The 13,542-nt window shown below is 36.3% G+C and overlaps 2 protein-coding genes across 7 annotated transcripts in view; both read right to left on the bottom strand.

Annotated features, from left to right (window-relative positions):
• Positions 1 to 1,731: 1,731 nt before the first annotated feature.
• prmt2 (protein arginine methyltransferase 2) lies at positions 1,732 to 9,121 on the bottom strand. 2 transcript variants are annotated; one of them, XM_051707976.1, is made up of 9 exons: positions 8,386 to 9,119; positions 7,845 to 8,021; positions 6,324 to 6,485; positions 5,982 to 6,146; positions 5,305 to 5,480; positions 3,174 to 3,303; positions 2,910 to 3,046; positions 2,569 to 2,731; positions 1,735 to 2,249 (listed from the first exon to the last, which is right to left on the bottom strand). In XM_051707976.1, exons 1-9 carry the CDS (start codon positions 8,467 to 8,469, stop codon positions 2,217 to 2,219), a joined length of 1,227 nt encoding a protein of 408 aa, XP_051563936.1. In that variant the 5' UTR covers positions 8,470 to 9,119; the 3' UTR covers positions 1,735 to 2,216. The 2 variants fall into 2 exon arrangements, with proteins under 2 accessions (XP_051563937.1, XP_051563936.1); XM_051707977.1 differs by lacking the exon at positions 7,845 to 8,021 and having other exon boundaries at positions 1,732 to 2,249; positions 8,386 to 9,121.
• A 717-nt stretch (positions 9,122 to 9,838) lies between these two features.
• The window catches only part of LOC127446774 (UDP-glucuronosyltransferase-like), a 52,078-nt gene continuing 48,374 nt past the window's right edge, over positions 9,839 to 13,542 (bottom strand). For all 5 annotated transcript variants that reach the window (XM_051707972.1, XM_051707975.1, XM_051707974.1 and 2 more), the window contains exons 3-5: positions 13,105 to 13,192; positions 12,611 to 12,830; positions 9,839 to 11,806 (exon numbers count right to left, since the gene is read on the bottom strand). In XM_051707972.1, coding sequence (XP_051563932.1) covers positions 11,527 to 11,806; positions 12,611 to 12,830; positions 13,105 to 13,192 — 588 coding nt within the window. In that variant the 3' untranslated portion in view covers positions 9,839 to 11,526. The remainder of the gene's footprint in view (positions 11,807 to 12,610; positions 12,831 to 13,104; positions 13,193 to 13,542) is intronic.

The raw sequence follows: 13,542 nt of genomic DNA, 5'->3' as shown, positions 1-13,542 counted from the left end.
TTTTGCAGCAGGATGGTCTTCTCAAAACACATTTGTAAGGTTTTACAACCTAGACGTAATGTCTCTCTCTTCACAAGTCCTCTGTGTTATCCAAATATATATATATACTTATGCTCATCCCTTTAAGGACGAGCTCTCCATCATTTTACAAAACCGCCTGCATTCAGGCCGTTGTAATTTACCATAAGTCACAAGCACTTACATTATAAATAAACTCAATTCCCGACTGGGTTCGTGAAGGAGTTAATTCATACTATATGACTATAGTTCATATATTCATTCTGAGTGCTCCCCTCCTGGCCCAACACGAGGGTCACTCACTGCGGCATACTGTGACTGTGGCATCATGCTTCCTTTCTGGGAGGTTATGTCGTGTAGTGCGGCATGATGGGATTCTGTTCCCCATATACGTTAATAAACGCAATGTCAAGTGTACTGAGTCGTAAGGGACTGTCTTGGTTACGTACGTAATGAATACGTACTGAGATGAAGGGAACGAGACATTGTGAACGCTAGCCGCACTACAAGACTCAGATTTCTTGAGGCACAAGCGATGCGCTCCTTTGTTCTCAGTCTGAAATTCTAAGGAAATGTTGTTTGTGCACCCATTTTTATAGCGGACAGTTTTGCGCCAAAACAGACAGGGCTCAAACACCATAGCCAATACTAGAATATTGGCGTTACTGTAGAGAGGTTTCAACTAGGTCGTATAAGAGGGCTCTCCCCATATGCATTAATAAATGCAATGTCTCGTTCCCTTCATCTCAGGGAACCGAGGTTACGTACGTAACTGAGACGATCTGCACTGTCCAGTCTGTAAGCCTTATTTATGGTTGTTTAAGTTCCTGAAGTGGATGTTGGCCACTGAGAAAAAACCAGAAAAAAAACATGCTTCTTTTTTATTATATTGCAATAACAGACTAGACTTTTCAGAACAGAAAAACAAACAGAGAAATAATATCTGTATCTGTATCTATATCTGTGGTCACAAGCCGCTACTGGCGACAATGTATTGTTTTTTTTTTTTTAAGAATGACATCGTGACGCACACCATTTTATCGGTAAAAGGCTATTTGAATGGAAACGAGCAGGATACAGCAATTTTCGTAAAAATTTTTTAAGCATTTTAATTTTGTCGGTAACAGAACATCGCAAAAAGTGAATGGAAACTTAGTGTGAATGGGGCATTTGGATGAGTGGAGATGAATTTATGAATGAGGCATTTGGCTGAGTGGGCTAACTGTGGGGTTTTCAGTATAATGTAGTTAAATGACAGCTGCAAGAGAATTAAGAGGGGTGAAGCAGGTGTGTTGGTTTGAATCAAGTACTAATAACGGCATGGTCATGGGTTCAATTCACAGGAATTACACATACTAAATGTATCCTTTGAATGCACAGTATATTATTTAGGACAAAAGGCCATGGTGCGAATTACTAGGGGTCTAGGGGGGTCTTGGAGGCCCCTGAATGTAACCGGAGACCCCCTGGAAAGCTATTTTGCACATTCTTGTGGGGTCTCATTTAAAATCATGCATTTTTCTCTCTTTTAAAAAACACAAACATGCTTTGATCTGTAACTTCCTACTTGTAAAAAATAGTAATAATGAAAAGATGTCTGCACATTCTGTCCTCTGGGATTTTTACTTTTAATATTTTATTAAAAATATAATAATTATTAGTATTTATTAGAATACAGTAATTATTATATTTTTCAAAAGAAAAATTGTCATTATTAATCATTACTATTTCATTTTTTATTTTCACTGCTTCATACCAAAATAGGGAGAACTGCAAACTTTGAAGATATAAATAATAAAACATACTACAGCACAACATACACATTTTATAAAAGGAATACAAATGTAAAAATCTAAGTTTTGTTTAATAAGATGTGCTCTTGAAAGAGAGAAAAAGTTTGATACATGGGATGCTTTTGTGTTTGAGGGCTGATAAACACTTTAATGTTTGAGCTTTACAGTTTGATTCTAATCAGAGTTTTTAGTGTTGCTTTAGCTCCTTACTATCAAGGACTCATAAAACATGAGGGCAGGGATTCTATGGACTCAAGCATTTGAAAGTCTTGTCAGTTTTATTTTGTCAAATACAACCTGCATAGACAGTACTGTTTGTAAAATTCAAAGAGAAAGACAAAGTTCAAGGACAAGGATTTGTTAAAGGATCTGTGTGTTGTAAAAGTTCGTGGATGGGTCTTCATGTCACCTCCACATTGGAAAACTCTTCGTCTGTACCTGTAAAATATTTTGAATGTAAATGAAGAATTATAGCACCAACATGAAAATTTGAATGCTTGTGAACTATAAAATACTAATTCATTACCCACAATTCACATCTGATTTCTGGTGGTAAGACAAAGCAAATGCCAAAACATAGCAAAACAACTATAATTGAATAATTTTACAGAGCAGTGAAAAGCGTGGATGTTCTGGATTTAAAATGTAAAGAAACAGCATATTACTTGACCCAACCCCTTTAAGATGGAGTTGGGAATGAAGCCCTCCTTCCATTGTGCAATAGAGAAAGTATTTTGTCCTAAAGATAAAGTCTTACCCTAGAAAGTTCTGTGCTGTTTATGTTCCATGAAAAAGTGATTGACAAGTGACGTCTCCAGATAGGATTTCTCTGAAGACGTATGGACCCCGCGATAATGTCTCCTTTCTCAACTGTCACTGGTGAATCCACCATAAACAGAGTCTGTTTCCAGTGAGTCATCCTAGGAAAATATTATTTAAGGCTCTGTTTAAGGTCAATCTTTTTTTCAATCTTTTTAACATTTAAGAATGCAGATTAACATGTGCACTGTAAGAATTTTAAATAAGGGTAAGGGATTGAATTAAGTATCTTATTCCATTTGGTAATTTTCTATTTATGCATTTCCAAAAATGGCATACTCAGAATATGGTCCGGTGTTCAACTCCAATGCTGGTCCATCTTCTTCTAAACTCTGGAAATGTGCACTGAACCAAACAGTGAAGCCATGCCATGTGCCTGTCTTCTCAATAGTAAAACTAAACTCTCCTTTGAGCCTCTAAATAGAAGAGGCAGAAAAAGCAGAGCCGTTTTAATACCTTGTCATTTTTTATGTCCTACATACTTCCCCGTAAATCATGTATTTATAATAGTTACTTAAATTTAATCAAAATTCTAACATTTACCTCTAAGTCTGACACCTGCATCGTAGCCATATCAAGAGTGATAACATCAGATGGGGTGGACAAACAGTCCTCGGGTATGAGATGATGGCTAAACTTAGGCTTGGAGAGAAACTCCTTCTGTGCAAGTGGCCTACAATACATAAATACAGGGTTATCATAGTGCCTAAGTGTAATATAACAGTGATGAAGCTACTGATTAGATTCTTTTTTTTTAATTTTTTTACAGAAATTATTGTACTTTTTTTTTTTTTTTTTTTATCTAATTCCTCTTTTTAACGCTGAAATGTGTAATTTCTATGACACCAAACGGAACACACAAAAAATATTTAAAACAGGTTTCCTGAATACTCCTCGATTTGCTGTTGATTAAAGAAACAAATAGTCCCCCCCCAATTCATGCAATTGGTTGAATACAATGTTGCAGTGTTGGGCCACTCAAATTAACAGAGTAATGTTTTTTTAGTGCCACAGAGGCACAATGTTTACAGTTTTCAAGAAAATCAGTCTACAAATGGCTTGAGAATAGATGTCTTTGTATATTAAGCTGCGATAGGAGAAAGTATTTTAATATCAAAAAAGTTATTTTGCTTTAACTACATCTCAAGACATGTTTTCACTTGTATGAGTAAAACTGTGCAGTTTTATCAAACTATTTCTAATCAAATTGATTTAACAGATTTTTTTTATTATTATTTACCAAGAAAAGAGCTTTTGTAGGAGAGAATGACGTCATTATAACATGTGGGAATCTGTTATCGTAAATAAATGATCTTGCCTGTGGCCAAATAACAGCCATGATGTTTTTTGCAATAACAGATTTGCAAAGTAAAGAAAAAACCCAAAACACCCATTTCAGGGGCGGCCTGGGTAGCTCAGCGTGTAAAGACGCTGACTACCCCTCCTGGAGTCGTGAGTTCGAATCCAGGGTGTGCTGAGTGACTCCAGCCAGGTCACCTAAGCAACCAAATTGGCCCGGTTGTTAGGGAGGGTAGAGTCACATGGGGTAACCTCCTCGTGGTCGCTATAATGTGGTTCGCTCTCGGTGGGGCGCGTGGTGAGTTGTGCGTGGATGCCGCAGAGAACGGCATGAAGCCTCCACATGCGCTACGTCTCCACGGTAACACGCTCAACAAGCCACGTGATAAGATGCGAGGGTTGACGGTCTCAGACGCGGAGGCAGCTGAGATTTGTCCTCCGCCACCCGGACTGAGGCGAGTCACTACACCACCACGAGCACCTAGAGCGCATTGGGAATTGGGCATTCCAAATTGGGGAGAAAAGGGGAGAAAATCAGAAAAAAGAAGCTATAATCCCATCCACTAAAAAAGTAGTAGTTGTATTAGTTCCCTAAAGTGACATTGCTGAAATACCCACTGCACAGAGACCCTGTGTCAACCTGGTATTAAGATGCATTTTTTGGTGATCCAATCACAAGTGGTCAGCGCTAAATACAGGTGGAAATGGGGTCCAAAACATTTTGTGATCAGATAACTGAAACCACATATGGAGGTAGTCAAAAACATATGTGACCACATCACATCTGAAGTGTAAACGTTAATCCGTCCTGAATGCGTCCCGGACAGAAGCGAAGCACCACACCTGTCAATCAACCACTACGCTAAAACATAAGTTTAAACATTGCCACCATCTGACCGGCAAATTTGAAAAAGCGAATACATACAAAAGCACGAGAACTTCATGGATCTTCTTTAGTGTGTCTGATATCAACATACAGAGACATGGATGACAAGCACACACTTCTGAAGATTAGAAAAAATACAGGTACTCCACTAAAATAACAGAGAATTCTACTAGAAATGTTCCATTTGTTCTTAGATAAAATTTCAACTACATCTGGGAGAAACAGTGCTCCGTTTTTCCGTGATTTGTTTTTTTATGACTTTTTTGCGGTTTATTGTCATGCAATAACAAACTGACATAGTGACTGATGTATATCATATACCCTCGAAATCCAAACCCATGTGGTCACAGGAGACGCATTTGAGATGTATGGTAATACCAGGTGGAAACAGCAATGTGTCTTGGCTGACCACCGAAAACGCATCTTAATACTAGGTGTAAACAGGACCAGAATACAGACAGTGCTGTGTATTAATAACAAAGGCCTCACTGCAGAAAGCTGAAGTCAAGGTCATATGGCTTCTCCCAGAACTCAATTTTTTGCTTGTAGTCAGAGAGGGCCTGGCAAGGAACGACAGTCAGACAGGCAGAGGACGGCCACATCATTCCCCCCTCCTTCAACCATTGATCACGAGCCAGCAACACTGACTCCACCATGAACTCAAACTGAAAACCAGAAAGAGTTATAAGCTGACGCAAGAGTCAACAATCAATGAAAAAGCCAGTATTATTAAAAATGCAATGTCCTATTACAGATAAAGTGACAGCAATTTCACAGAGAAAGGTGACATAATTTATCCACTCAACAGACCTAATATCTATGTTCTGTCTTATGTCTCAGTACAGATGCACTAAGTACTCTATTAATGTCTTGGACTTATACTGACATCTAGTGGCATGGAAGCAGAATAATGTAAAAGCAGTAGTTTTTGGTTCCTGTCCCATTGCCATTATAAAAATGCACTATTAAAAGTTAGCCATGATTAATTTATTTCTTTAGTGATATGACTGGAGTCTTCATCTTATGTGAGTGTACATGGTACAAAACGTTTTTCAAAAATACTATTAATTTCTGTAGGGGCAGAACTTTTTTTATTGAGAAAAACTTTTAAATTTGTCTTTGAATATTGGACTGGAGTATGCAGAAGTCCAAAGCTGCTCTCATACCAGAAGACAGTTCCCCATCCACTCTGACACTAGAACATCCACTTTCCCAGGTAGAGTGACATTCTCGACTCGGCCCTGAAACACTGTCACAACTCCCTCACAGCCGTTCTGCCTCACTAGTTCCTCTGTGTGCTCTGCCATTGAGCTGGCTTCTACAGCATACACCTGAAGAAGAAAAACAGACTAAAATATACAGACATAACAATTTAAAGGCCAATATAATAAAAACTTTTTTTTGTGCTTTTAGGCTTTTGCCATGAATGTACACTTTTTATCCCTTTAAAGCTTAAGTTTCATGTTTTTGAAGCATTCTACATCCAAAAGTGACTTAGTTCCTCTTACCGCTGCAGGCTGTGCTAGTCGGGCACAGAAGAGGCTGATAACTCCTGTCCCACAGCCCAAGTCCATGACCACCTTCCCTCTCAGGGCAGTGCTGTTCCTCAGGATCACCTGCCTGTATGTCTCTGTGCGGGGTTTATCTGACAGCATTTCAAGATGAAGCCTCTAACAGCAGGAGATAGGTGGCGCATTAAAGGAATAGTTCACCCAAAAATAAAAATTCTCTCATCATTTACTCACCCTCATTCCATCCCAGATGTGTATGACTTTCTTTCTTCTGCAGAACACAAAGACTTTTAGAAGAATATTGTGCAAAATGCTGCAGCTTGACTTTAGACACAAACTAGGTCTTTTAATCTTATTACTCTACTTTTAGCTTCTTTGCATTGGCTACAAGTTCATTTTAGGGTTGATTTTAAGATTTTATTCATTACATATAAGGCATTACATGGGTTAGCGCCAGAATATTCGGCATAACTTTTAAGACCTCATGAAACAGTTAGACCTCTTGGATCTTCTTGTCCTAAAATGTTGGCTGTTCCAAGATCCAGATGCAAAACAGAAGATGATAGAGCGTTTGTAGTGAAGGCACTATGATAATGAAACTGCCTACCCTGGGATATTAAATCTGCTAAATCTGTGTCTGTTTTTAAGTCTAGTTTAAAAACTCATTTGTATAGACTTGCTTTTATTACTATGTGATTGGGTTGTGTTTTACTGTGTGTGTTTTGGATTTTATGTTTTGTGAAGCAGTTTGTGCTTAATTGCTAAAAGGTGCTATATGAATAAAATTACAGTTATTATTATAATATCTCAGCCCTGTAGGTCCACGCAATACAAGAGAATGGTGACCAAAACTTTGAAGGTCCAAAAAGCACATAAAGGCAGCTTAAATGTAATAAGACTCCAGTGGTTTAATCCATGTCTTCTGAAGGGATATGATAGGTGTGGGTGAGAAAAAGATCAATATTTAAGTCCTTTTTTTACTATAAATTTGCCTCCCTGCCTAGTAGGTGGCGAAATGCACGACGAATGCGAATCACCAATAACAAAAAGAAAATTTGAAAATTTGACATTTATGGCAAAAAAGGAGTTAAATATTTATTCGTTTCTCACTCACTCTTATAGCTTCTGAAGGTATGGTTTTAACCACTGGAGTCTTATGGATTACTTTTATGCTGCCTTTATGTGATTTTTTTGGACCTTCAAAGTTCTGGTCACTATTCACTTGCATTCTATGGACTTATAGAGCTGAAATATTCTTCTAATCTTTGTTTGTGTTCAGCAGAAGAAAGAAAGTCATATAGATCTGGGATGGCATGAGGGTGAGTAAATGATGAGATAATTTTGAGATAACCATTCCTTTAATGCAAACCAAGTTAAGTTAAACTAATGTTTGAATATAATACTTTACGATATTTTTTCTCATACCATTTTATTGAAACTTTTATTATTGGGCAAACATAATGTAATAATGGGATGCTTGCTAGAGTTTTGATTAACTGGTTAACAATTAGTACTCACTAATATCCCATAATTCCCGAAATATTCGTCGTTTTGCCAAGCATCTTCCACATCCTCATCGTTTTGGTGCAAATAGTTGGATGGAACATAACCAAACTGACCCTGCAGTTCAGCCCACCACCACAGTTCTGAACTCCTGTCATGGACCTTTAGTTTATCACCTACTGAGAAACTTAGCTGTGTTTAGAGAGAAAAAAGGGCTTAGAAACGGCCATATGCCACCTAAACCAGGCAAAATAAAATCCGATGTAAAATCCAAACTGTTACAGATACAGCCTAGCATAAATTATTTGATTATAAACAAAACAAATATTATACTGGATATTCAAACACATTTGAAATGTACATTTATGAAGTATCCTTTATTGCATTTGTTCAACCAACTCATAAAACTCATACTCAATAATAAGGACTCAATCAAATTCATATCTTTTAATACTCAAAAAAGCACACTCTCAATAATATTCACTCAAATCAGTCAGTCGCGGTGTTTCTTTTGAAAGACTGTCATGCGCACACACTTCGAAACAACATCAAATACCTGTTCATCTCCATCAGCCACAAAATCCGAAAGTCCAATATACTCTTCTGCTTCACGAGCTTCACTGCTTTCATTTTCAAGCATTTCATAAAATCAAAAAGAGCCGCAAATGAATTTAATCTCATAAACAGAAATAACACATCAGATTAACAGGAACGTTTTCACGGCGCCACGCCTACAAAGTAATTTTCAAAATAAAAGCCCTTTGACGTCGCTTGATGTATTACCGGAGATTACATCCTCCGTGGCTTTCCCATTGTAGAGAGCGGTCAACTGCCTTGTTACGACAGTATCACCATTTGCGGATACAATTCAATAAATGGGAAGAGCCGTAAACTGACACCTACATGTCGCAAAATTATTCGTGACGTCTCTTATGAACCAGCAATTTTACCGTTGTAAACTCCACACATAGTTCATTCCAAAATGTGTGTTTAGTGTCAAACGTGCTGATGTTTAGCGAACAGGCGCCCAATTCATTAAGTGATGAGTTGTTTCCTCACAAAAGCAGTTTATTCAGCGTACTGAAGCATCTCCTCCGTTGATATCCAGTCAAACCTTACGGCCTATGATCTCCTTGTTAGTGTTCCGCCGTGTTTTGCTGAACTTGAAGGCTCAACTTGGTAGAGGGGTTCTGGTGGTTCTGAATTTGTGAAGAATGAAAGCAAAACAGTGTCTTTGAGTAAACTTCATTCCGTATGGCAAAGAAGGTAAATTCTCTTAATTGTGATTGTTGAATAGGCTATTGTTGATTTTGAATTAAAATAACTTTAAAATAAATAAACAAATAAATAAATTGTATTTGTAATTGTATTTCTTGCCTTCTTAATTAGCATTAGCATAAAGGGCCACTTTATTTGTTGGAATCAACTCTTCACTGTGGGGAACAAAATAGAAAAGAGGGAGAGTGGGGTAAGATGAGCCAATTTTTACATATGTTGTCTCCTATACAAGGAAAAATTAGAAAGAGTTAAAATGAATAGAGCTGCTTTTATTTCAAGGTGTCTGCTATCACTTAATATGATACAAAATGAGTAAGTGACAGAAAACCACAAACATATGGCCTTTTGTAAAAATAAATAAATAAAAAAAAAATTAAAAAATTTTATATATATATATATATATATATATATATATATCCTGCCCCGGTAAGTTGCCCCTGGTCAGTGGGTAAGATGATTCATCTGGGGGTAAGTTGACCAATTGAATTTTTTCCAGTGATACACTAAATAAAATTCCACAAATCTATATCTATAATTTCTAATTTAAAATCAATTTATTTATTATTTATAATTTCCTCCTTCACTCTTGTTTCCTTTAACAATGATGATTGTTATTACATGTAAATGATGGAACGATTTGGATCAGTCATTAAGTATTTAATGACTAGTGTAGGGGATTACAGCTTGGGCCTGTAGACCAGTAGGCTTGGAATGAAGACCAGGAGTCGAGGTGTCAATCAAATTAGTTGAAATTTTACTGAAGAGAGTTGTTTGCCATATCAAATGGCAGAAGTCAGCAGTACAAAAGCCTCTGAGTTTGAAGACAGGAGAATCCCGAACTGAACTCAGGTCCAAAAACATCAATACTTATAGTCAGATACAGTATCAAGCTGGTGTTAATGCTTTAGCTTCTAGAATTCTGATTGGTTACAAGCATAAATAACTATAGAACATTTCTGAACACGGTCATCATGTACATCGTTTATCTCATTGATTGTTGGCATGACGTTTTAGTTCTGTATATAGGATCCAATCGTCCAAGTCAGGTCCTAGGCCACAGACAGTCTACTTTAATAGGCAGTAGTAGGTCTCTGAGGTCCAGTTGTCCACCTCTCGACTGCTATTCTCACTTTACTGAATTCCTGAAACAGAAATACCTTTGGAAAAACACACACACACACACACACACACACAGTTTCTCCTATTCAAGGTCTTATACTACAAAGCTTCTGTTGGAGACTGGTCTTATCTTATTGGAACTAAAACCATAGAGATAATTGGACTTTCTCTCAGGAGAGCTGAAGTTGTATTCTTGTTAACTTGGCAGAAACATTCATAATCAAATGTATGTTGTTGGGTCATGAAGACACTAGAGAAGCGGCCTACATGACCTAGGCCTCTTAGTCAGAAGACACACTGTCTCCTAAAGCATGAAGACAGATATGGAATGGTCTCAAACTGCTTGAATGAGCATGACACCACAAAGAACATATATTAAGATACTTAGAGTAATAAATCATTAGCTCAAAATATATATGTGATAAAAATACTGATTAGTTCCACTAAATTAATTCACTTAATCACATTAGGTTAAATACTGATCAGTTTAAATTTAATTCACTCAATATATATATATATATATATATATACTGAAGAGCGGAGGTGGTGATCCAGGCGTCCATCCCTTCACTAGAATGCTTATTTCTTAGAATCAGATTTCTAAATCTGTTTACAACCTTCAACCACTCCATCAGACACCTTTTTTCTTTTCATTCAACTGCCGAACAGCATGCACAGGTTGTGGTACAGTATATCATAGGCAGTGAAGGATGCAATGGATCTATGCATCCTTCAAAAATCGAGATGGAGGCATTTTAGATTATATGATGTTACGCAAACACTGACTTTAGACGTTCCTTTTGCCTTGCTACTGTACCTCCATATTACAGCCTAATAGGGGGATTTTTCTGATATGTCAAAGAATAAATAGCTTATTCTTACATTCTAAAACCTTCACTTCCCAACAACTATCAGTCAGTGTAGCAGACAGGCAGTTTGACACTATACTGTTGAAGTGACAACAAAAAATTATTTAGAGATCAGGCAATGGACTGTTTAGCAGGGACAATTTTCATTGTTCCGTAAGTGCACAAAGCTCATTTTAAAGTGAATCTTAAAGCTAATATAATATGTAATTTGATATTAAAAGTATTGAAAATAAAAGCCACTGGGCTAGTGCATAAAAGTCTGCAGTCTACAATTATAAAATGGCAGTCCTTTGACCAGTCAGAAGGTTTTGTGAGGCTTTGTTCAAGTCATTGATGGATTCAAGTAATGGAGTCATTAAAAAAATAAAAATACTATTAAAACAATTCCCCACACAATCACCCCACATAAAGACACATAAAGTTAAGTATTTTTACTCCTTCTTATTTTTCTTAGTTTTCCTAAAGCACTTCCTGAAACAGAACATGCAACTTTTGACAGTCACGAAAATAACAGTCACTAGAATGAGAATGAGAAAGCCGATAACGTCCAGACAATGGTACTGAATCCAGTTCAGCTCATGGGCTGCAGGTCTGAGATGCTCTGCGCCTTTGTGCCTCATAACAAACTCAGTCCAGAACACAGCCAGGTCCAGAGGCTCAATGGGACGGTCTTTATGGATAGCTGAAAGCTTTGTCATCTTCTCCTTGTAGCTGGTGAGTCAAAGAAAGATGGAAGAATGTTTTAGCATGCCTTCTTATATTATGTTATTCACAAATGGATTGTAGTCCTTAAATAATCATTGTAGATTACAATAATTTACAATGCAACAATCTAAATATACATTACCGGTCAAAAGTTTTGAAACACTCATTCTTTATTATATATCTTTTTTCTTTACATTTTAGAATAATAGTAAAGTCATCAAAACTATGGAATAACATAAATGGAACTATGGGAATTATGTTGTGACTAAACAAAATCCAAAATAAATCAAAACTGTGTTATATTTTAGCATCTTCAAAGTAGTCACCCTTTGCCTAGAATTTGCAGAAATGTACTCTTGACATTTTCTCAACCAACTTCTTGAGGTATCAACCTGGGATGCTTTTTAAACAGTATTGAAGGAGTTCCCATCTATGTTGGGCACTTATTGGCTGCTTTTCTTTATTATTTGGCCCAAGTCATCCATTTCAAAAACTTTTTTTTTTTTTATTACATTTTAAAATTATATTATATAATACATTTTAGTTATATAATGAAATAAATTAATAAGGTGGCACAAATATATTTTTGTCTACAAAACTCATTTCAAACATTTAAGCATACACCTTCAGATCAAAAGATTTTTAAGATCATGAGAAACATTTCAGTCAAGTGTTTCAAAACTTTTGACCGGTAGTGTATATTGTGCCACTTTGGTTACTTTTGTTACATAAATCAAAACAGATGCATATTATATCAGTGCATGTATTGCATTGTATGGTGCAAAGGCTGAACCTAATTTATATGCTTACCTTTTGTCATTGATGACCTTTCTCAGTGCCACCAGTAATTTTTCTGATGTAATATCATAGATACTCAGGGTTTCTGCAACCCCTCGAGACACTAGGCGCTGAACATTATCTCCTTGGTCTCCAAATAGCGGAAGCATCACCATTGGCACCCCATTACAGATTCCTTCATAGATTCCGTGCGATCCACCATGTGTAATAAAAGCCTTAACCTTAGGATGGCCTAAAACATAAAAAAAATAAAAAAATAAAAAAAAAGAACATTTTAAAAATGCATGTATTAGCAGTGCATTATTGATTTTGTAATGAAATATATATTGCAAGATAATTCAAACTTCAAATAACCTAAGACTCTTGTTATCATGATTTGGTCAAAAAACAACAACAACAAAAAAACAAAAAAAAACAAAAACTCAGCAAAACTTGGAATAATTTCTTCTAACTAAATATCTTTAAGTTGGGTTAAAAGGTTAGATCAAAGGAGAACATAAACATACCTAAGAGATCATTTTGTGGTAGCCACTTCATCAATTTGACATTCTTTGGGGCATTTTCAGGGACAGGTCCAGTGTACCTCCATAGAACCTAAAAATAAAAAGAGAAATATGAATGTTACAAAAATGCAATTTTGTAATCCTGAGCACGTGATGACATGTTTTCATAAAACTCTCTTATTTGGATCAGTCATTTTCCATGTGATCAACCAAGAAATTTAACCTTCAAAATTGCACTTTAAATGATAGTAATGGCCATATAACAGTAGACATGCTTTTCATTATTAGTTCAAATTTAGCAACACACTAAGATGACCATAATGGGCAAAGTTATGCAACTAAAGAGTGTTTTATTTTTTTATAATTATTATTATTTTTTTCATAGTGAATTTCACAGTTTATCAATCACTTAAAATAAGGGATATTTATTATATTACAAGT

Source organism: Myxocyprinus asiaticus, chromosome 10, assembly GCF_019703515.2.
Source record: "Myxocyprinus asiaticus isolate MX2 ecotype Aquarium Trade chromosome 10, UBuf_Myxa_2, whole genome shotgun sequence".
In the NCBI taxonomy this organism is placed as follows: domain Eukaryota; kingdom Metazoa; phylum Chordata; class Actinopteri; order Cypriniformes; family Catostomidae; genus Myxocyprinus; species Myxocyprinus asiaticus.
This window is presented reverse-complemented; position numbering and strand designations above follow the sequence as displayed.